This window comes from Mustela erminea, chromosome 17, assembly GCF_009829155.1.
Source record: "Mustela erminea isolate mMusErm1 chromosome 17, mMusErm1.Pri, whole genome shotgun sequence".
NCBI lineage: Eukaryota > Metazoa > Chordata > Mammalia > Carnivora > Mustelidae > Mustela > Mustela erminea.
In genome coordinates this window covers 18,219,909-18,242,803 of record NC_045630.1, presented here as the reverse complement: position 1 = coordinate 18,242,803, position 22,895 = coordinate 18,219,909, and the positions used below count along the sequence as shown (strand labels likewise).

Genomic DNA, 22,895 nt, shown 5'->3' with positions numbered 1-22,895 from the left:
CATGCCTATGCTGGGACAGGACACAGCTGCACAGTGGTGATGGGGTAAGGTTGCTAGATGAAGCTAAAGACAAATGTAGAGAAAAACTGCATCAGAATTCAGGGTACAGGCACTCACTTGAGGGTCTGCAGCCCAGGAAGGCTGTCCCAGAACAACCTCTGGGGAAACACCTTCAGGGAAGGAGTGGGGAAATGGAAGGTGAAGCAGTGATGCTCCAAGGACATTAAGGAGACCTGGTCTGAATGCTGCAGTACCTTTGGTCTTAGGAGACACTTTATCTGGATGCAAAGGTCATGATGCCAACCCCAAAGACCCAGGGAAGTAACAAAAGGAAATGAAGCCATATGAATACTAGAATCACAAAGTTTAAGGCTGTTTGGACCCTATGGATTATGGGCAATATTCCATGGTGGCCTCCCCCATTAAGGATTGAGGGAACATATGCAGATGGGCAGAAAAGACAAGCTGGTGTTTCATGCCCATAAGCAGCAGAAAGAAATAGTATATTCAACCTAGAAACAGTTGGTATGGGGGAAAGAAAAAGCTTGTCAGGAGAGACCATGTGGAAACCAAGGCAACTTTAATACTTGGAAGAGGGCTTAACTCCTTGAGGCTGAAGATGGGGGGAGAAAAAGGATGTAACATGGCTCAGATATGGGTGGCTAGGACAAGAGTGTTTATTACTGGGATAAGAAGATCTGTAGCAGGCACTTCCAGAAAGCAGAAGGTATGGGATGGAGGTTCTGTTCAAGCCAGCAGGTGCTCTCAGAGGGAGGGGGAAATAACAACTGGGATGTTACAATTGTGTCCACACACACATTGGAACCACCACACACACAGAGGAGCCAGCAGAGATACAGACAAGCCTAAGGTACCTGCCTTCAAGGGGCTATAAAAGAATTAGGAAGATACAATTATTCAGATGAGAGCTGTGCACAGAGCCCCAGAAAGGCAGTCAGGAGACCTGCTTCTCATCCCATCTCTGTCACTCACATGCTGGGTGGTTTGGAGCAAATCGCTTCACATTTCAGGGACCTCAGTCTCCTTGTGGTCATTAAGGAGCTTGGCCAAACTGGATTAGAGTCACCATCTTAGTAGTTAGATCAGTGGGATTCTAATTCCAACTCACAATTTTGGCCTGGACTTGCTATTACCTCCCTCTGTTGAGGCCGAAACCACTCAATACCTCTGAGCAAGGTGAATCTTAAGATGGCATGGTCTCCTGGAGAAGAAAGACAGGGAACATTAAAATCCCTTATAACACCCAACAAAATAAATCTTTACATGTAAGCAAGGAAGTTCTTGACAACATTCCTTGGAGTATAGGATGTTACTGACAGATATTATCTAAATCCAAGCCTCTATATTTGAGATCAGGGAGGTAAAGGCGATTTATTTCCTACTTAGGTGAACCTCTCAGAGGGGCAGGAACTTGGCTCCACAACTAGCCAGAGCTGCTTCTCTCACTATTCATGCAAGCTAGTGATGGGTTAAGTTTCAAAAGCCTCATTTGTACTCCCCAAAGGGAGTGGGACGCTTGTTTGGGAGGAGGCTGGAAGTGGGGGAGGGTTAAGTATCTGAAAAAAATGGACATGAGAACTGCATAGGCTTAAACTAAAACCATGGAATGCTCAGCTCTCTCACAGGACAATTTGTTGCTGTCTTTAAGACTCCTGTCCTATGTCCTTATTTTGTTCTGATGCTGGTACCGGTTTCAGACTCACAGACCTGTTCTCTTTGGTTCTCAGAACCTTCCACTGCAGAGACATCCAGTCTTGCTCTCTCCAGACACTGCTCTGTGCACCCTCTTCCCCCTCTTTAATATTTCCTTACTGATCTCAGTGCAGATATTAAGAAAGGGATTCAGTTTAACTGCTCTGCTAAGAAAACATGTCTGTGTTTGTTTTCAAACACATCTATTTGCTTATTTATAAGCATATTAATAATATACAATATATGAATGACATATAAAGAGTATATTAATAATAAATATGTAGATCTCTCATAATCACACCATGCAGAGATAATCCTATTAATACTTTATTTCTGAAATTTTCTCATGCTCTCATAAAAATCACATACTTGCATAAAGATATATATATATTTACCACATGAAAATCATACCCCAAATCCATTTTTTAATTTTCTCATTTAACACCATAAAACAGATGCTTTTCAAATGATAGGGTTTCTGGAGATAGTTGGAGCAGGGGCTTCTTAAATAGCAGTAAAGCAAGTCATCACCTATCTACCCACCACACGGACCATGACCTACATCCTGAGGCTGTTGAGAGGTACTGCTGAGGAGTGTGGTACATGGGTGGGGTACCGTTTTGCTGTTACTGATATCAACAGACAAAACCTACTCTAAGGCTTCTCTGAGAGCCAAGATAATGAGATGCCCACCCCTCCAGGAAATACCCTCTATGAAGTCTTACCTTGGTCCTTTGGACCTTTGCTTTCTTTCCCTTTATGAGTCTCATTATTTAGAGAATGGAGCTATAGGTCATGGTAGAGCTTACCTCCACTCCAAGGAGAAGACTTGTGTGTGGGCTTAGGAGAAGTTTTTTTATCCTTGTGTTTCTTCCCCTTGAACTGGAAGTAAGAGCGGGCTGCCTTCCAGGAACAAAACCTGTGAGAAGATTGGCTTCTGGTCACGTGGAAAAAGTTACCTGCTGAAGAGGCTGGCACACTGAGCACAGGGCAACTGGGTCAGGACCACTCCTCACAGAGAGTAAAGTGTGCAGTAGAGAAGAGGAAAGACTTGGCCTTGGAGTGCTGCCTGTCAGAGGCCCTTCTTCTGAGCCCTCTCTGTGTCCAGGCCTAGCTCCAGTGAGGACCTTGTATGGGCAGTATGTTGGGATCCCCTTTCGGAACCAGTGAATGGAGTCTTTAAAGAATCTGCTTTATCCAGGTCTGAGTAAGAGTCAATCCCTCCAATGCTTGCTTGAGCATCAGACTATGAGCTCTCCACTTAATCCCACGTGGTACAGCCTGAGTGTCTGACTGATTTCCTCTCAGGTCCCAATCCCTGGTTTTATCCTGTCCCTTACTCAAAGTCATGACCCTGTCATCACATTCCCAGCAGTCTGAGTAAACCCCTTCCTCACATGAACTTGCACTCATATACTTACTCAATCTAAGAACTATTGCTCCCTGGAGTCCCTCACAACACTCTTCATCTGTTCCCCCCTGGCCCCTAATGCCTTGCTGTCCATCAGCCCACTCTTGCATTGGACCCCTTGGAGGTTGGTCTTGGCCAAGATTGGATTTATTTTCTATCCTGCCTTTTCTCTGATAGTCTTAACTCATGCCCTCTTTCCCATGCCCCCAAGGGGCATTCTATTTGATCCAGCTGGTTTCTCTCATTCCACTCGCTATAATGGGTCTTTGTCCCATCAGGAAGCTCCCAGCATGCCACAATGCATACTTTATGGTGCTTAAAATATTGAGAGACCTTGTTTCTAATCCTGGTTTTACCATGTCCAAGTGCTCCTAGGCATCTCTTAGCCCTTTTGAACCTCAATTTACTCATCTATAAAATAGGGATAATGACACTTTGCCCCACCCATCTCAAAGGGCTGTTGAGAGGTTCATCTGGGATAACATATGTAGACACAGTTTGTGCAATATAAAACTCTTTATATAGGAGTGTATAGGAAAGCAAGTGAAGAACCAGCTGCATAAAGATTAGGGATCCAAAGTCTCCCTGAAGCAGTCTATACTTCCTAAATAGGTGTGAAGCAGTGCCGAGCACTGACTCAAGCCAGGAGCAGCATGCATTTCTCAGGGTTCTGATCCTCCAGAAAGTTTCAGGACAAATTTCTGTTTAGTCCTGCTTAACAGAACTAGAATCAAGTCTGGACTTGGTGCTAGATAACAACTAATGTTCAAAGGATAAACTGGTTATCTTGAACTTCAATTTTTAATTCTTTTAATCCTGTATTAAATAATGTATTATCATAGAGGTTTTATTTTTTTTAATTTAACTGAATTACATTTATTTTTTTCTTCCAAAGTTTTCTTTAAATCCTAATTAATTAACATACAGTATAATATTTGTTTCAGGAGTAGAATTTAGTGATTCATCACTTGCATGTAATACCCAGTGCTCATCGTAACAAGTGAACAAGGGCTCTCTTTAACACCCATCACCTATTTACCCCATCTCCCACCCACTGCCCTCCATCAACACTGTTTGTTCTCTAACATTAAGAGTCTCTTATTGTTTTCCTCCCCCCTCTCTCCTTCTCTCTTTTTTCCCCCTCCCCACGCATTCATCTGTTTTATTTCCTAAATTCCACATGTAAGTGAAATTACTTGGTATTTGTCTTTCTCTGACTGTCTTGTTTTGCTTAGCATAATACACTCTAGCTCCATCCACATCACTGCAAATGACAAGCTTTCATTCTTTTTGATGGCTTAGGAATGTTCCATGGTGTCTATATACCACACCTTGTTTATCCATTCATTAACTGATGGACACTTGGGCTCTTTCTATAGTTTGGCTATTGTTGATAATGCTGCTGTAAACGTCGGGGTGCAGGTAACCCTTCGAATCTGTATTTTGTGTCCTGTGGTTAAATACCTAGTAGTACAATTGCTGGATCATAGGATAGTTCTATTTATCATAGAGGTTTTAAAATAAAGGTTGGAGATTGGTAAGCAACCTTTACACTTCTCTTCCACTAAAGTAACACTTATGCGTGTGTGTGTGTGTGTGTGTGTGTAGGAGGGGAGGTCCCCTAAGAGCCAGAATCATAAAATAATCTAAATATCCTAATTAGCCCTGTCTTGGAACATTTCAGCCTCTGGTCACTGTCATACAGGGCCCCGTGTGGAATGTATAGGTTGGCACTATACACTATAGGAATGAATAACCAGCTGGGAGAACCTGGACCAGTGTCTCAGCCCAGATTCGGCAGGCTAGGTTAGAAACCAGTGGGCCACAGTTGCATTTGTCCTGCAGATATTTTGTTTGTTTCATTTTTGCTCTTTGGCCTTCGTAATTTCCTCACCATGTTTTAGTTTTGAGTTTGTTGCCACATTTGCCACTTTAACATTGGGAGATAGGACATAAAAACCTAAATTTCTGGGACACGTTGGTGGCTCAGTTGGTTGAGTGACCAACTCTTGGTTTTGGCTCAGGTCACGATCTCAGTCATGAGATGGATCCCTGTGTCTGGGTCTGTGCCCAGCGGGGAGTCTGCTTGAAGATTCTCTTCCTTTCTGCCTCCCTTCACTCTCTCTCTCAAATAAATCAATCTTTTACAATAACAACAACAACAACAACAACAACAACAACAACAACAACAACAACAAAACTCCTAAATTTCTAAGCTCCTCTTGAGAATGTAATATGTAGCAACTGTGCCTCTAATGGTAATTATGGGATTTGGACATAACAGAGTAGAACTCTTGTGTCTTACTCTCTCATGAAGCGCCTCAAGCACAATTACAGTTGTGTTAAATTTGACAGAACTTCTTCCCAGGTATGGAGGTCCATACTTACTCTTAGGTGAGGAACCTATGCCTAAGAAAATTAACATCATTTTGCTAAGCAAGGAGGAGGTACCTGGGAGAGAGCCAGGTACTCTGATCCCCAGTCTTACTTGGCCTTCCATCCTCTGACTCAGTTTCAGCATAAGAGTGGGAGGGATGGGGTGTATTATGTGGCATAAGAATACACCATTATAGTCCCCAAGAGACCGGAAACTGTGAAGCAGAGGGCTACTCTAGAAAGTCAAATGTGTTTTTCTGCCCTCGTGGTCTTGGGCAAGGAGAAAGAGTTACCTTTTCCAGAAGTACATAATGACAGGGAAGAGAGACATGACAGTTCCATGGAAGATGTTCCGATCTAGGTGGCCCTCTGCAATGGCAGCAATGATGGCATCCTTCTGGGATTCAGAGATGTTCACCTACCCATAGAATGGGAGCATGTTAATGGCTGAGGCTTCAGGGAAGGCAGGAAACCTCTCTTGACCCCCCAGGACCTATAAGACCACCCCCTCCCCAGAAGCTTTTCATGCAACTGCTAGGGAAAGGACATCTGGTTGACCCAAGACTTAGGAGGTGCCTATCAGCTTTCAGAGTTCTTGAGGAAGAAATGCTTCTTGGCAAATGCCCAGAGAGGAACAGGAATCTCCTTTACCCTCAGCCTTGGAGGGATTTCCGAATGCAGGTAGAGCTTTAGGATGATGTTAACTTTAGACCTAATTAGGGCCACGTCATTCTCCTTGTATGCCCGGTTGGCTTGCAGCACGTGAGCTGAACTCACCAAATCATTAAATCTAAAAAGAAGCAGTAAGTAGGAAATCAGTGAGGAGAAGATAAAAGCAGCAACTAAATAGGGCAGCCAGGCCAGACCCATTTCTAGACTAAAAAAGACAGGGCCAATCCTGGGCCAGGTTGAAACTTAATTCATTCAATCATAATACCTCCACAGGCAAATACAAATTGAGCGCCTACCACATGCCAGGTAATATGCTAAGTGCTTCTTCAAGTGTATTTCTTTACCATAAACTCCCTTAGGTATCCCATCCTGCCTCCGTCCGGACCTCTGTACCAGTTTTGCCTCTGAAGACTTTAAGGGGTAAGAGTTATCTTGCTCTTTCTTTACCTTCCTCCTGATGCTTTCACAATTACCACCACTCTGTGAAGCCACCTATTACTTTTCTTAATTTTTTTTATTATAGTAAAATATATGCAACATATCATTTACCAGTTTAACCATTTTTAAACATGCAATCAGTGGCATTAAGTACATTGACTGTGCTGTGCAACCATCAACACAATCCACCTCCAGAACTTTTTCATCTTCCCCAGCTGAAACTTTTCCTAAGAGTAGAATACTAAGATTTTCCCATTATAACCTTGTTTTGCCATACCAAGAGCAGGGATTCAGCAGTGAACTTGGTAAACAAAGTTCTGCCTTCTTTTTAGTTGTCTAAATGCACTTCCTGCACCTATCATCCTACTTATTAACTCTCATTTGTGTTTTGTCTGCCATCCAGATTGGTTTGCGGGATCTCAGAGAATAGGGAACACGTCTTACCATAACACGTCTTTTGAATCTCCAGTGCCAAACCCAGTGCCCAAGCAATCAGTAAGCATTTGTGGAACTGAGCTAAATGCCTCACTGGGGTGCAGATTAAGAAGATCTCTTAACCAATTCCCCTAACTAGTGTGCTGAATGACCAGATACTCTGCACGTCTCAAAACACACCGACTGATGCCTACGACATGCTCATCATATACACTGGTTGTACCTTCTGTAATATACTCTCACATTTTCGCAGTGAGTTGAGGCACATACATACTGAGAATTATTCATGCCTCTTCTCAAAGATTTTTGCCTGTTGTACTTGTTCCTATAATTTGTAATTTATGAAAATTAATAAAATATGAACATAAAAGGAAAAGATATTTGTTGTTTCTCAGAAAATAAATTTGAATGTGTTGGAATGTTCCAGTAAAAGCAAGTTGTTTTTTAAAAAGTTGCTATTGAAAAAAAAAACAAGGTTACTATTGAGTGAGGTGTGACAAAGCAATTTAAAACTTTGAAAAAACACGTATAAAAATTCAGAAGGATTAAACTGCCTTTATATTCTCACTCACTTTAAAGAGAGAAATTTTAGAATTAGCTGATAGCATTTTGGATATAGTTTATGCAAGAAAAATATATGGATCTCCAGTTAGAGGAATGGCTTTGATTTTACGTTGAAAGTTTGACAGGTGAGTTGAAGTATGTTAGCATGATTTAACATAATAATATCTATTTAAATATGGATGTTCCTCACAAATTTAAAAATAGATTTACCACATAATCCAGTAATCCCACTATGGGGTATTACCTAAAGAATACAAAAATACTAATTCAAAGAAATAATGCACCCCCTATGTTTATTGCAGCATTATTTATAATGGCGAAATTATGGAAGCAGTTCATGTGTCCATTGACAGATTAATGGATAAAGAAAATATAGAATATTACTCAACCATGAAAAAGAAAGAAATCTTGCCATTTTCAACAACATGGATGGAGATAGAGGGTATAAAGCTAATCAACCAAAAGCAGGCAAAAATGACAATAATAATGTTACACAATGAGTGAAGTTATATAGAGGATTGAGTAGCCTGTATGCATGTACAGGAGACTTCCAACTTACATCAGCTTAAATGCCATTTATGCATCTCTATCTTTATTTCTAAATTAGTTCAGAACTTTTAAAAGTTCTCAAAAAAAAAAAAAAAAGCCCACCACATTCTAAAACATAGACTCATAAGCCATTCTACTTTAGTACCTAAGATACCTAATCACCATGCAGTACATCATTTCTATGGGGGAAATGTATTCCAAATTTCAAATCAGTGCTCCAGGAACATACCCTTTCTGTTAATGGCAAAGATGTTCCCTTTGATGAGGACAGAGAAAGAAGTAGAAACTCTTATTTCTCTTAGAGTCACTTGTTTCTATCTGCAAATGTTCGAGACAATTTTAAGTCAGTTTTCTCCTTCAGAGGCGCTAGACCTGTGTTCTCAACTGTGCTGCCATCAGAATCCCATGAGCAGCTTATGACAGTACCAGTTCCCAGGCTCCACACTGGACCCCTGAAATCCAAATCTCTGGGCCTTGGCATTGGCAGTATTCACCAGCTCCCAGAGACCCTGATGTGCACCAGTGTTGAGAGCCATTGACTAACTCCTTTACCCCAGGATGATTGTTTTGCAAGTTCAGACCCTGGGCTCACAAATTGAAGAGCTGCACATGAGACACACTTGGTTAAGAGTATTTCTGTATTTCTAAGTAGAGAGGTGCCTGGGTGGCTCATTCACTTAAGCACCTGACTTTTGATTTTGGCTTAGGTCATGATCTCAAGGTCATGAGACTGAGCCCCACGTCCGGCTCTGCACTGGATATAGAGCCTGTTCAGGCTCCTTTCTCTCCCTCTCCTTCTGTTTTTCTTTGTCCAGAGAAATATTTCTAAGTAGAAACTGTACTAAACAACAGGTAAGAATAATCTGACCCAGGGCAGAAAGATGTTTTCCTTTCTGTATTTCACCAAAGCTGTAATGGAATGATCTCCAATTTTTTTTCTACTACTTGCTTTTTTCATAAGATGCATGGATAAAGCAAGGATTAATATCTATATCTATAACTATATGTCTCTGTTCAATGTCATGCACACACAGAGACACACAATTTTTATTACTAAAATTCTTTGTTCTAACTAAGGAACTATTGGCTCTGTGGTGCTCCATAAGAGGACTTCTATCATATTAGCAAATAATAAGGAGAAAAAAGCGCTCCACTTCCTGGGTATAAATACCATTTCAATATTTCAATCATTTCAATATTGGCAACTCCAGAATACTGAAGAGCATCTAGGACCTAAAGGGAAGGATGGCAGAAATTGATATGGTGACAGGCAGAATTCAGTGAGATTTTCAATTGGAGATTCCTGCCTGGCAGGGCTGAAATCACTGTGTCACTTACAGGCTTTGCAGGAAGGTACTAACCAGGGGAAGTCGTGATAGGGAGAGATGGGAAACTTACCTCTCTATTTCAGAAAAAAAATACAAATCATTGATTGCAAAGTTGACGGTGATAATTCTGTGGCCAAGTATTCGGCGCTTCATCAATATTATATCCCCATCCTCAAGGTCTGCATTCCGGACGTTGGCGGCATTTGCGGTTGGGCGTCCTGGTGCATTTGGTGTTGTGGAGAAATCTGAGAGAGAAAGACAAAAGAATTAAAATCTAGTTTGATGATATCACTCTTAAACTTGAAGCCTTTGACTTGGGCATAACTAAAATGGAGAAAGGAAAGTGTGGACCCATCTTTGGGGCTGTTGAAATAGTGATTTCCTACCCTTGGGCTCAATGCTTTACTTTGACTTGAAGGACTGCTAAAAAAGCCATCTGCTCAGATGGTATGACCACATACACACCAAAAAAAAAAAAAAAAAAAAAAAAATTAACTGAGTACTGAAAGGTGTTTTCCTGGTGCGTGTCTCATGGAAATATAATTGCACTGTAGTTATGCCAATCCTTAACATTTCTGCAGAAATTGAATATGCAGATGTGACCTTCAAAATGGAGTCTGTGGGGTTTTTTTTTTTTTAAGATTTTTTATTTATTTGAGAGAGAGACAATGAGAGAGAGCATGAAAGGGGAGAAGGTCAGAAGGAGAAGCAGACTCCCCATGGAGCTGGGAGCCTGATGTGGGACTTGATCCTGAGACTCTAGGATCATGACCTGAGCTGAAGGCAGTTGCTTAACCAGCTGAGCCACCCAGGCACCCAGGAGTCTGTGGTTCTGATGATGCTTATTCTAGGTTTATCAAGGAAGTAATTTAGAAGGAAACTGGGAAAGCAGCACAACAAAAAAGTCAAAATATCAAGAGTAAAGAAGTTTAATGGAACAGAGAGTAGGGTGCTAGAGTAGAAAACAGACATAAATGAGTAAAGAAGAATATAGAAGATTCAAGAAGGTTTGGATTGTGTCTAGAAAAACAAGACATTTATTTTAGAAAGTTTCTTGAGTAGGATGTACACAAAGAAATCCATTCATTGGGATTTAGGATTGAGAAGACAACAGTTTTGGACTGTATCTGGCAAGCAGACCCTGGTTAATTGCCTGGCTGGGTTTAAGAAAATTGTCTAATCCAGCTCTAGAATTTACAATTCTTCCTATAAAATCCGTTATTCTGGATATCTGTTCAGGAATCGCTGATGTGGTATGGTGCTTCCTATGGTGTAAGTGGGATTCCTTTTGGAGAAGTGTTACATATAAAATGGGAGGGTACTACAACACTAAATAAATAGCTAGCACCTCTTATTTCCCAGACCTTGTGCTAGGTCCTAGGGTTACAGCACCAAATAAAGCAAAGCCTCCTCCTTCCTGTCTTATCATCTATCTCTTAGACTTGAGTTCAAAGGAGAAAACAAAGTTTGAATAGTAGTGGAAGTTGGTGTGATGGCCAGGGATTTTAGGAAAAGAGTATGCTAAATCCACTCAAGAAATCTGGGAGCAGTGATATACTTGTAAACCAGCTCTGGTAGGGGATGGGGGAGACTGGCTTTGGTGTCTTTGCCAATTTCTATAATAAATACTTCCACTGTAGCTGGTTTCAGCTATTGATGGTTCACAAAATGTCCCGAATATTTAACAGTTGACTCTCAATTGGGTAGAGATTGTCAGGTTGTATTATTTTTTTAAAGCAAGACCCAACTCTATGCTAGCTATAAGAATACTTTAACTGTAGGACATAAATAGGTTATAAGTAAAGGAAATGAAAAAGATAATACATGCTAACACTAATAAAAAGAAAGCTGGAGTGACTATCTTAATATCAGACAAAGTAGATTTCAGAGAAAAGAATATTACCAAAGATAGAAATATATATATATATTTTTTGTAATGACTAATGGGTCAATTGATTGAAGGACGTAACAATCCCAGAAAAGTCTAAATGATAATGATAGAAAACAGACCACTGGCAGACAGATCTCCCACTGAGCTATAGAAGCACTCTTCTTGGGCTGTCTTATCCAAAGCTCAGGATGTGGGAAGTTGAAGTAGGGTGAAATTAGACTTTCTAACCATTCTGAGGCACCAGGGTTTGAACTAATTTTATTTAAAAGAAGGAACAAAAGAACTAGAACTATTCGAAAACCCTAAATGTTTGTAAAGCAGTTCCTAAAAAATACATACAAAAACTTTTGCAAATTAGAAAATATCATAATATTAAAATTAAAGTTCCAATAGAAAAATAGACAAAGGATGTAAACAATTCAAATAGGACTGCAAATGACCAACAAATGAGGGTACTCAATTACGAAAAAAATATACATAAGAATGGCACATTAGTTTTCATTTACTGGATTGTCAGTTTTTTGTTTTGTTTTGTTTTGTTTTTAGACAGAGGTCACAAGTAGGCAGAGAGACAGGCAAAGAGAGAGGGAGAAGCAGTCTCCCCATGGAGCAGAGAGCCTGATGCGGGACTTGAGCTCAGGACCCTGAGATCATGACCTGATTGGAAGGCAGAGGCTTTAACCCAGTGAGCCACCCAGGTGCCCTTGGATCATCAGTTTTTAAAAAGTGCCTAATATCCCAGAGGTTGGTGACAACTTGGCACTTATTTATATGGTTGGTGAGAGTTTAATTAGTGTAATGTTTTTAAATTTTAACTATTTTTAACCATTTACCCATTTCTCCCATTTTAAGGAATTGATCTCATAGAAATACACGATTGCTAAATATGTGCGTTTTGCAGCATTATTTGTCATACCGACAATTAAAACAACTCAAAAGTCAACAAGAGAGATGAAGGCGATAGACATTAAGGAGGGCCCTTGAAGGAATGAGCCCTGGGTGTTCCATGCAACTGATGAATCACTAAACTCTACTTCTGAAACTGATCATACACTGTTAATTAATTGAATTTAAATTTTAAAAACAAAAAAAAAGAGTGATGAGATTTTCATTATCAATTCCTCTGGTATTATCTCAGGCACTTTGGCCATGTCATTAATCTTAATTAATTAATCATAATCATTAAACTCCAGTCCAACTGGCCTGATTGCAATTCCTGCAATAAGCCATGCTCTTTCTTATTTTAGGATTCTATGTAGACCTTGAAATTGCTCCCCACCTATTTTGTCTGCTTAACTTGTCATTCATGAAGACAGATTTGTCATTTTCTAGCAGTCTTCCCTGATCCTCCTCCCTGACTAACTAGGGTCTCCCTACAATTGTCATTGGGATTATTCACCATACGATAACAGCAGTAACACTGGCTAACACTTTTATGGTAATGGGTAAAGACACTTTGTATGTATTAACTCATTTAATCCTCACAACAATCTAGGTGTTACGCACAATTATTATTACCATTCTACAAGTGAAAAAATTGAGGTATAAAATCACTTTCACAAGGTCCTTCAGGCGTATTCTAATCCAGGATATTGGGCTCCAACATCTCTGGCTCTTACTTTCTGTCTTGCCCTCAAAATGTAAGTGCCATGAAGACATGTCCTATCCTGCATGTTTACCACTGCATCCCCAGCACCTGGCAAATTTCCTGCCATGTAGTGGATTCTCAGAAAGTGTGGTGAATGAATGAATGAGCTAAGAAATGAAGTAGTTGAGTAAATCTATTCTATGGACAACAGTTTTGTGAAATGTCAGATCTTGCTGCACTTTAGTCATTTTCCACCCTTGCTGGCTCTGGGAGAAGCCGCCACCGGATTCACATTCTCTCTAGGCAGGTCTGAGCTTGGCTTTGCACCCAGGACCTGGAGTCCTTGCCTGACCCCAGGCTAACACAGGCAAGACAAAAAGCGAGAGCTCTGCAGCCTCTTATCAGGGCTGACCCCTGTGTCTGAAATATCAACAGGAAAGACAGTAAATAGAGAGATTACTTACTTTCCTTGTTATTTTGTACTTCTAGGTGAAGATAGTCTTCAAATTCCTGGCGCTTATGGGGATCAGACATAAATTTGCGGTACTTGCAAAAGCTCTTAATGAATCCAATCATTTTCCGCCAGCCTCTCCCCTGGGGGAAAAGAGAGGGGTGCGCCATATTCATTAGTATAGCTGCTGTTCGCCGGAAGTCTTCTATGTGCCAGAAACTTGACATTCATTATGTTTAGTCCTCACAATACCTCCTTTGTAAGGAATAATCTTTTTTTTTTTTTAAAGATTTTATTTATTTATTTGACAGAGAGAAATCACAAGTAGATAGAGAAGCAGGCAGAGAGAGAGAGAGAGAGGGAAGCAGGCTCCCTGCCGAGCAGAGAGCCCGATGCGGGACTCGATCCCAGGACCCTGAGATCATGACCTGAGCCGAAGGCAGCGGCTTAACCCACTGAGCCACCCAGGCGCCCTGTAAGGAATAATCTTAAACTCCAATTTAAAGGTGAGGAAAAACAGAATCATAAACCTTCTCCAAATTAAGTGGCTAGTGGGCAGAAGATTCTGGCTTTACCCAGGCACGGGGGCACTGGCAAAGCTCCTTCTACCATAGACTTTCAACAGTAAGATTTGAGATGACATGATTAGGAGAGAGTGTGAGTGCTAAAAATAGGAAGAAAGAGGGGTGGGAGATATGCCTAACTCACAAGAAGGGAGTATTAGCTCAGAAAAATTTGAAATGTTGAAGAAATAAGGAGATGAATAAAATCATTTCTAATCATTAAAAAGAGAAAAGTATAATTACATGCACATGCATACCCCCCCACACACCCAAATGCATTTTATAAGTTCATTATCTGTTTCTTAATGCCCAGTGACGATTCTGTAATTCATTTACCCATTGACAAATTGATATTTGGAGGCAGAAAGAATCTTATTGATCAACTAGATCAGTTGTCTCATTCCACAAAGAGGGATCTTCAAGGCAAGCATGAAATTTTTTTTTTTAAGATTTTATTTATTTATTTGACAGACAGAGATCACAAGTAGGCAGAGAGGCCGGCAGAGAGAGAGAGAGAGAGGAGGAAGCAGGCTCCCTGCTGAGCAGAGAGCCTGATGTGGGACTCGATCCCAGGACCCTGAGATCATGACCTGAGCCAAAGGCAGAGGCTTTAGCCCACTGAGCCACCAGGCGCCCCAAGGCAAGCATGAATTTAAAGAGCCAGTAGCAATATACAAAAATCACTTGAGTCTGGGTTCAGAAACTTGGAGTCTGGAGCCTAGCTTTTCCCTGATTATGTAATTTGGGTCAATTTACTTAATCTGTGTCTCAGTGTCTCCATGTATAAGAGAGAAACAATAGCCTTCAGGATTGGGGTGAGGGTTAGTGATTATGTATTTAAACTCTAATATGGTGCTTGATAAAAAGTAGGCATTAAGTACCGTGTCAGTTTATTTTTATCTTTTCTTATCCAAGAGCAACTGGAAGACCTGAAATTAAAATGAAGTCTGGTTCTGGGTACAATATTCCTTTTAATGTCCTACATGAGCATTCATGGTACCCCGACACAGATTTGACTCATGTATGGAGGGAAAAAAAAGAGAAAAGAGGGAGTAGACGTTTTCATATAAGCATAGTCCATGTCTGTTTTCAGAAATATCTTAGCAAGATTTTTGGAGTCACAGCTGGGCTCAAAATTTTCTGATACTAACCAACTCTACAACACAATGAACAAGTGATTATTTAAAAATGGAGCATGTATTTTTTTCTCAAATCATATGAAGATAGTTTCCCAAATAACATTCCTGTCTAGGGGAGCATGTGTCTTGGTTGACAGGCCTCAGAAGTACACTGGAATTTACTGATGAAACTTCTTTGTAAAAATAATACTTAATTATTTTTAAGACAATATTTAATAATTGCCATTTTCTTGCAAAACTATATTTTGCAAAATTGTATACTGTCCATTAAAATGCTTTTATGTAAACTGGAAAAAAATCCTGTCTCTTCTTTCTCCCACCCACTCCTCCTTTTTTTTTTTTTTCACTGCTGGCATAGAGAAAGAGTGAGCTCAATAATTGGTGAGTTTGGAAGAAGAAAATGGGCATGTTCTGCTCTCAGCCCTCTGCATTCTCTTTTTGGGAGTGGCTTGTTTGCAGGATACCTGGAGAAATGTCAGGTATCCATAAGGGGTTTGTCATTCAATAAGGGGTTCACCCAGAAGGCCCAAGTTGTTCCATTATGCCAGTGGCTGCATACCTGACTAAGTCTAATTTGGGTGCAGAGAGGATTATTAAACCCATCGGGCATTATGGCCAATCCACATCCTTCAAACCAGCTTTTAGCAGTAAAAAGATTCCCTCACATTTTGATCTCCATGTATCTGACCCCTGTGTCTTTCGCTTAACTGGTTCTAGTCACAGAGTGAAAGCAAGGATTTTTCCTCAAATTCCCACTGTAACCATTTCTCTGAGCCTCGGGGTCCTCCATTGTAAAATGTGAATTAAGGAACATAGTCGGGGCGCCTGAGTGGCTCATTGGGTTAAAGCCTCTGCCTTTGGCTCAGGTCATGATCCCAGGGTCCTGGGATAGAGCCGCATGGGGCTCTCTGCCCAGCAGGGAGCCCGCTTCCTGCTCTCTCTGCCTACTTGTGATCTCTCTCTGTCAAACAAACAAACAAACAAACAAACAAAAAAAGAAACATAGCCAAAGAGTAGTTGTTTGGGTGAATAAAGAAGCTAACAGGGAAAGTCTTCTTTGCTCGGTTGACAAAGCGTAAGATGTTCTTGCCCCCAGTGTGTGGTCTTCACTGCCTTCCTCACAGACCTGGGATTCTTGTAGGTGAGCTGCGGTCTTTGAGGGCTTCTTAGAAGTTTGTACTTCAACATGCCCTTCAGGATAAGGTGGGAACAGCTCTTGGTAATCTTTAAACCTGCCAGAAGGAAACCAAGAACATCAAGGCAAACACCTGGTACAAACAAGGTAACGGTCCAGGCAAACCTACCTCAGCTTTTGGAGGGAGTCAGAGTGGGAACTGGGGAATGGTGGGACACTCCCAAGGACTCTTCTTACCATTTCGATCCTTTGCTAATGTCAGCCTATCCTTCCTGATCAATACTGTATTGTTCCTTTTTCAGGTAAATGAACTGAAATGTGTGTGTGCACAGGTATGTAGGTAGAGGATTCAGGATAAATTTGATTTTTTCTCTTGTAGAGAAGCTCGGGCAGTGAACTGTAAGAGTAAATTTGAGACTCCTTGAGTATGATAGTTTTCAGAAGCCAATGAGCAGCTTCCGAAAGAATTATCACCTTCTCGGAGCAATACTCACCACTTCTCTTCCAGAGATTTCATGACAAAGCCCTGTATCATTAACAGTGTGGTTGTGCTGACATGGCGCATTCCAGAGATTTCTTTGATAATAGGGGCGTCACACTGCAGTATTTCTTCTAAAAAGATGCCAAGAGAGAGAAAAAAGTCATCAACTTGTCTACCTTTTCTGAGGTATCTGGTGTGTTTTTCATTTTAGAGTCTCACAGTTCCTTATTCTTAATCTGGTCAGACTCTGAGCTCTCCACAATTTGAAAATCTCAAAAGCATAATTGTAGAGCAAATACTTCCATTCAAATTCAAAAACAAGTGCTTCAAGGGAAGGAAATATTTAAAAGACTCATTTCTGCAGTTAAAGTGTTTGGTTTAGGAAGAGAGCAGAACAGTAAAGGATTAAAGTTAAATTGTTGGGGCAGATGGGAGGGAATCCAAGATTACAAATAAGTATTATGAGGGCACTATAATTCTCAGGTGTCCAGATACTACTATGTTCATTAATAAGACTTGAACATTTATCAGCGACAAGATCTGCAAACTCATCTTTGTCTTCTTCCTGAGAATCAACAAGTAAACATTTCTTATAAGTAAACATTTGCCAGATTTACATTTTCTTTTTACTTTCATAAAATGCATAACCTTATCTTGGTTATCACAAGGAAATACACACACACACACACACACACCTGTTTGTTCATTTTGTGGCAAAATCTTCATTGCTTTGCTATAGGTTTGTTAACTTCGAGGAGGGGATTATGCTTACCTCCTTTTTCTCCCCTCTAGAATTATAGGTCAACACTTTATCTGCAACTTTTGTTTTTGGTCAAGATGAATTTACGTGGGTCAGATTGCCCTCCCTCCACAGGCAAGTAAACAAAATTTATGAAACAAAGATTTTCAGGGAGACAGTTCTTCCCAAGACAACTCTCTCTACAATCTACAGTGGGCAAGCGCGCCAACTTTACACATGGCTGACTCTTACTTTTGTATTTAAATTACTGTCTAGTTGATTTAAGGGTAAAATAACTCGAGTTTGAATTCACGTTTTCTGTGTTTCATCATCCTCATTAGTAAAATGGAGCTATTCTTTCCTATCTTATAGAGATTAAATAAAATCCTATTTTCAGTGCTGAATTGATTTAAATGTGAGGTTAAATTTCATTTTTAAGTACAAGTGTCTTGCACTTGGCTTCTTACAGTTGTATTTACTTTAGAATTATTTTTGTTGCTCTCTGCTTTTACTGTCCCTCTAAATCTTTGCCTCAGTACTGCCCATGTGGCTACTGCTCTGTTCTGCTCTTTCAGGGGTCTCACAGGAGACAGTGTCTCTGCCAAACTCTACTCCTAACATACTAAAGGGAGAAGGGAACAATATCAGGAGAAGAGGGTGTATACCAGCAGAACTTTTGCCATGGAAATAAGTCTTGATTATATTTTCAAAGAGAGACTTGTACATTTTTTCGTTTGTCTCAATACTGATCTTATGTATGGCTACCAGGAATTGCAAGGGGCTTTCAGCCTTCCGTTCTTTGAGGAACTCTTTGAAGAACTCCAAGTGGTGTGTATTGAGGAGGACTTCTGTTAAGTTTCTGGAAAATAAGAAAGCATCATTGGTGAAGAGAAAAGGATGGTAGCTCGAGATTCTGCTCCAGTTAAGGAATGTGGAGGGGCATCTCCCAGACTTTAGCCATATGTGAAAAGTGGAGTCAATAAATTGGTTACTATGCCTATCTCCTTGGAGATAAATTTAAACTTTTATATATCTACCCTAAGCTTAGTCCAATTATTTGACAACCCCAATAGAAGAGGAGGAGAGGTATTTTAAAGGAGATAATTTTTTTTTACATTGTTGATTCAAAGCAACCTCTAATTGGCACTCATTTCAATGAGGCAGAGCATGAGTGATCAGTTGTTATTGATCAATATTTCTAAATTTCTTTGGTTGACTTATTTCACATTTCCTTAAATAAAGATACTCCTAATATTTTATCTTCAATCCTCTTTATTTTTGCCTATGATTTCCCCCCTCTCTGGGTAATGTCTAATCTTCTAGGCTTTCACTTTTCATTGATAAGAGGAAGTGGTTTCATTTCATTTTGATTTTCATTGATACCATATCACTAGTTCTCATGACCTCTACCTCAAAACTTCAACTGTCCATTCAACCTCATCTTTGTCATACTTATTATTTAAGCCTCTATACCTACATCCACATGTTGTCCAACTTACATACTTTACATACTTATTTCATTAAGTATGATGTTAGACCTAAGTTTTTTTTTAATAGATGAGCTTTATTTGAATAAGATGGTACACTTCTATTTTAATTTTATTGAGAATTTATATCATGAATGGGTGATGGATTTTGTAAAATGCTTTCATTCACCCATTGGGATAATCATGTGGAGTTTTCCCCTTTATTTTATCAATATGGCATACTGTAATAATTGATCTTTGGATGTTAGAGCAACTGTGCATTCCTGGGATAAATCCCACTTGGTCATGTTGTATAATATTTTTTATATTTTGCTGGACTTGGTTTGCTATTGTTTCATTGAGGATTTTTATATCAAGATTGAGGGAAATTGGTCTGTAACTTTCATGTCTTATGATACCTTTGTTTGACTTTGGGATCAGGATAATACTTTTTTGGCCTCATAGAATATTTAGCAAGTGTTCCTTATCTCTATCTTCTCAAAGAGTTTATGGACTATTATTGGTATTATTTGTCATTTAATTACTGCATAGATTTTTTCCAGTGAAGCCATCTGTATCTAGACTTTTCTCTGTGAGAATATTTTAGGTTACTAATTTAATTTTTTCTCTTGTTATAGATTATTTGCATTTTCTCCTTCTGGAGTCAGTTTCAGAAATTTGGGTATTTCTAGAAATTTATTAATTTCATCTAAGTTGTCTAATTTGTTCCTTACATTTCTTTAAAATCTTATTAATTTCTATAGAGTCAGTGATTATGTTTTCTTTCAGTCCAGACTTTGGGGATCTGTGTCATCTCAATTCCCACCCCCTCCTTGGCCACTATAGCTAATGGTTTATCATTTCTTTTTTTTTCTTTTCTTTTCTTCTTCTTCTTTTTTTAATCTCTACAAAAAACCTACTTGTGCCTTGATTTTTTTCTATTTTTTGGTCTACATTTGTTGACTTCCACTCTGACATTTATTATTTACTTCCTTCTGCTTTTATTTAGTTTGAATGTATCATCCCAACTTTGGTCTCCATTGTTTCTGATGACAAGTAAACTTTAATCTTTTTGTAGTTCCCTTGAATATAAGTAATTTTTCTCTTGTAGCATTTAAGATTTTTCTCTTTGTCATTCAACATTTTGACTATGATATGTCTAGATGTGGATCCTTTGAGTTTTTCCTATTTGGAGTTCATGAAGCTTTTTGTATGTCTTAATTAGGGTTGTAATAAAATTTTGAAAATATTCAACCATTATATATATAAAAATTTTCTGCCTCTTTCTCTCTCTTTCCTCTTTTTCTGGGATTTCCCTTATTTGCATGTTGGTATGCTTACTGGAATTTCTCAGATCTCTGAGGTTCTGTTTATGTTTCTTTATTCTTTCTTCTTCACACTGGATAATGTATATCAACCTATTCTCAAGTTCATTGCTCCTTCTGCCAAGTCTGCTGTTGATTCTCTCTAGTGAGTTTTTCATTTCAATTATTGTACTTCTCAACTCCACATTTTTACTTGTTTCTATTTTACAATTTCTATCTTATTAATATTTTCTATTTGATGAGTTATTATCCTTAGACTTTCCTTAAATTCTTTAAACATGGTTTCCTTTATTTCATGAAACATATTGCCTAGAAGACTTTGGTAAGTCCAACATCTAAATCACTTCAGAGACAGCTTCTATTGATGCTTTTTTTCTTCTGTGTATGAACCAAACTTTCCTGTGTGTTTTTCTTGGGAGGTGGGGGGAGTATGTCTCATAATTTGTTGTTGTTCTTTGAAACTGACATATTAGGTAAAATAATTTATTGATTAGTTTACGAATAAAATTAATTCTGAATTCTTTTGAAAGTTTTGTTCAGGTTTTTCACTGCTTTTATGGGAAAGCTATTTGTGATGTTCTTACTCCACCATTCCAGAAATCTGATTCTTCCTCTTCAGTCATTTTAAAATCTGTATCTTCCCTTCCATTTCTATTCCCACTGTTTAATTCAAACTTTTATTATCACTTGTCTGAACAACTGCAATGAACTTCTAACTATTATTTCTGTTTTTGGTCTCTGATTCTCAGACTTCTTATATATCATTATTATTTCTGCCAGGGTAATTTTTGTTGTTGTTGTTTTTAAAGATTTTCTTTATTCATTTGAGAGAGAGAACAAGAGATAGCATGAGAAGGGAGAAGGCAGAAGGAGAAGCAGACTCCCCATGGGGTTGGGAGCCTGACATGGAACTCGACCCTGGGACTCCGGGATCATTGCCCGAGCTGAAGGCAGTCGCTTAACCAACTAAGCCACCCAGGTGCCCCAGGGTAATGTTTTTTAAATCTATATAACAGGTATTTCTGGTACTCTTGTTCTAACAAATGCCAAGGAATTATTATTTCCAGTTAAACAATACAAATTCCTTAATAATTTATTCAAGACCTTTCTATTATTTGATCTCAATATGGCTTTCTAATCTTATGCTTTATGCATTCTATGCTTAATGCATTCTTTATGCATTCTATGCTTAACATCACTGGGCGTTTTTAAGTTTTTAAGTACTTCTATATTTGTGAGTTTATATGTTGGTATCATTTCTTTAGCTTAGAAGATTTAGCCCTACCCCCAAAATACTCACTTTTCTTTGAACATGCACACGAATTTGTACATGTAGTTTGGGGCCTCTTCTGATACTCTGACTTTTCCTAATCCTCACTCAAAATTTCCTTCTCCTTCCTATACTCTTATAGTAATTAGTCAATATTTTATTGTAACATTATAAGGTCAGCCTTGTATTTTATTTAATTCTCTATTAGATTAAAGGCAAGGATTATATTTTATTTTTTGTAACGTGAGTGTCTGGGACACAGTATATGGTCAATAATTGTTTATTATATTGAATGAGGGCTAGGACAAAGTTTAAGAGAATTGCAACTATGGTATCCCTGGGCCATTCTCCTTTGGTCTTAACTGAAGATATGAAACTGGACTATATGATTTCTGTGATATTTACACTCAAAAATATTGGAAAATAGGTATTTCTGTAAACATAATGGAGAGTGGGGAGTGGTACAAGTTGGAAGAGCAAAAGGAATAAATGATTGATGCTCAGAGAATAATTTCAGTTCCTTGAAGGGAAGGGAGGTCTCTCTAGAGTATTTAGAAGAGTTAGAGGACTTACCACACTCAAGGAATGTTATCAATAACTGAAAGCATACTTCAGAAAGCTTTCTCTGTGCAAAATATTCTTCCAATGACTTTGACTACCAAATCTGTATGTGTTACTATAACCTTATCTTCTTTAAGGACTTTTCATATACCTAGTAATTAAGAGGTAATTACTGAATAAAAATGAATTATTGAATGAATGGCATGGTCTACAAGAGAATCATGGTCAAGTTGAGAAGATGGAAAACATACTGGGTCTATGTCAACAAGCAAGAAAAGTCTCCCACATGCATCCTAACTTTACACTTAAAGGAGGTAGAAAAGGAACAGCAAATAAAGCCTAAAACCATCAGAACAAGGGAAATAAAAGATTAGAACAGTAATAAACAATATAGAAACAAACAAACAAAAACCCAGTGGAATGGATTAATAAAACTCAACCTGGTTCTTCAAAAGAATTAGTAAAACTGACAAACTCCTAGCCAGACCTATCAAAAAGAAAAGAAAATTGACCCAAATAGATAAAATCATGAATGAAAGAGGAGACATCACAACAAACACCACAGAAATATAAACAATTATAAGAGAATACTATGAAAAAATATATGCCAACAAACTGGGCAACTTGGAAGAAATGGACAAATTCCTAGAAACCTACAAACTACCAAAACTGAAAGAGGAAGAAATAGAAAATTTGAACAGACCCATAACCAGCAAAGAAATTGAATGAGTAATAAAAAATTTCCTAATAAACAAAAGTCCTGGGCCAGGTATATTCTCAGGGGAATTACTTTAAAGAAG

At 38.9% G+C, this 22,895-nt stretch overlaps 1 protein-coding gene across 7 annotated transcripts in view; it reads right to left on the bottom strand.

Moving 5' to 3' along the window:
- Nucleotides 1-563: 563 nt before the first annotated feature.
- The window catches only part of RGSL1 (regulator of G protein signaling like 1), a 74,052-nt gene continuing 51,720 nt past the window's right edge, over nucleotides 564-22,895 (bottom strand). For 6 of the 7 annotated variants that reach the window (XM_032319156.1, XM_032319155.1, XM_032319158.1 and 3 more), the window contains 10 exons: nucleotides 18,139-18,332; nucleotides 16,748-16,865; nucleotides 16,245-16,350; nucleotides 13,430-13,559; nucleotides 9,557-9,731; nucleotides 6,152-6,290; nucleotides 5,794-5,918; nucleotides 2,523-2,632; nucleotides 1,130-1,222; nucleotides 564-762 (listed from right to left, as the gene is read on the bottom strand). In XM_032319156.1, the coding sequence (XP_032175047.1) occupies nucleotides 581-762; nucleotides 1,130-1,222; nucleotides 2,523-2,632; nucleotides 5,794-5,918; nucleotides 6,152-6,290; nucleotides 9,557-9,731; nucleotides 13,430-13,559; nucleotides 16,245-16,350; nucleotides 16,748-16,865; nucleotides 18,139-18,332 (1,372 nt within the window). In that variant the 3' untranslated portion in view covers nucleotides 564-580. The remainder of the gene's footprint in view (nucleotides 763-1,129; nucleotides 1,223-2,522; nucleotides 2,633-5,793; nucleotides 5,919-6,151; nucleotides 6,291-9,556; nucleotides 9,732-13,429; nucleotides 13,560-16,244; nucleotides 16,351-16,747; nucleotides 16,866-18,138; nucleotides 18,333-22,895) is intronic. The other variant, XM_032319159.1, reaches the window with a different exon arrangement.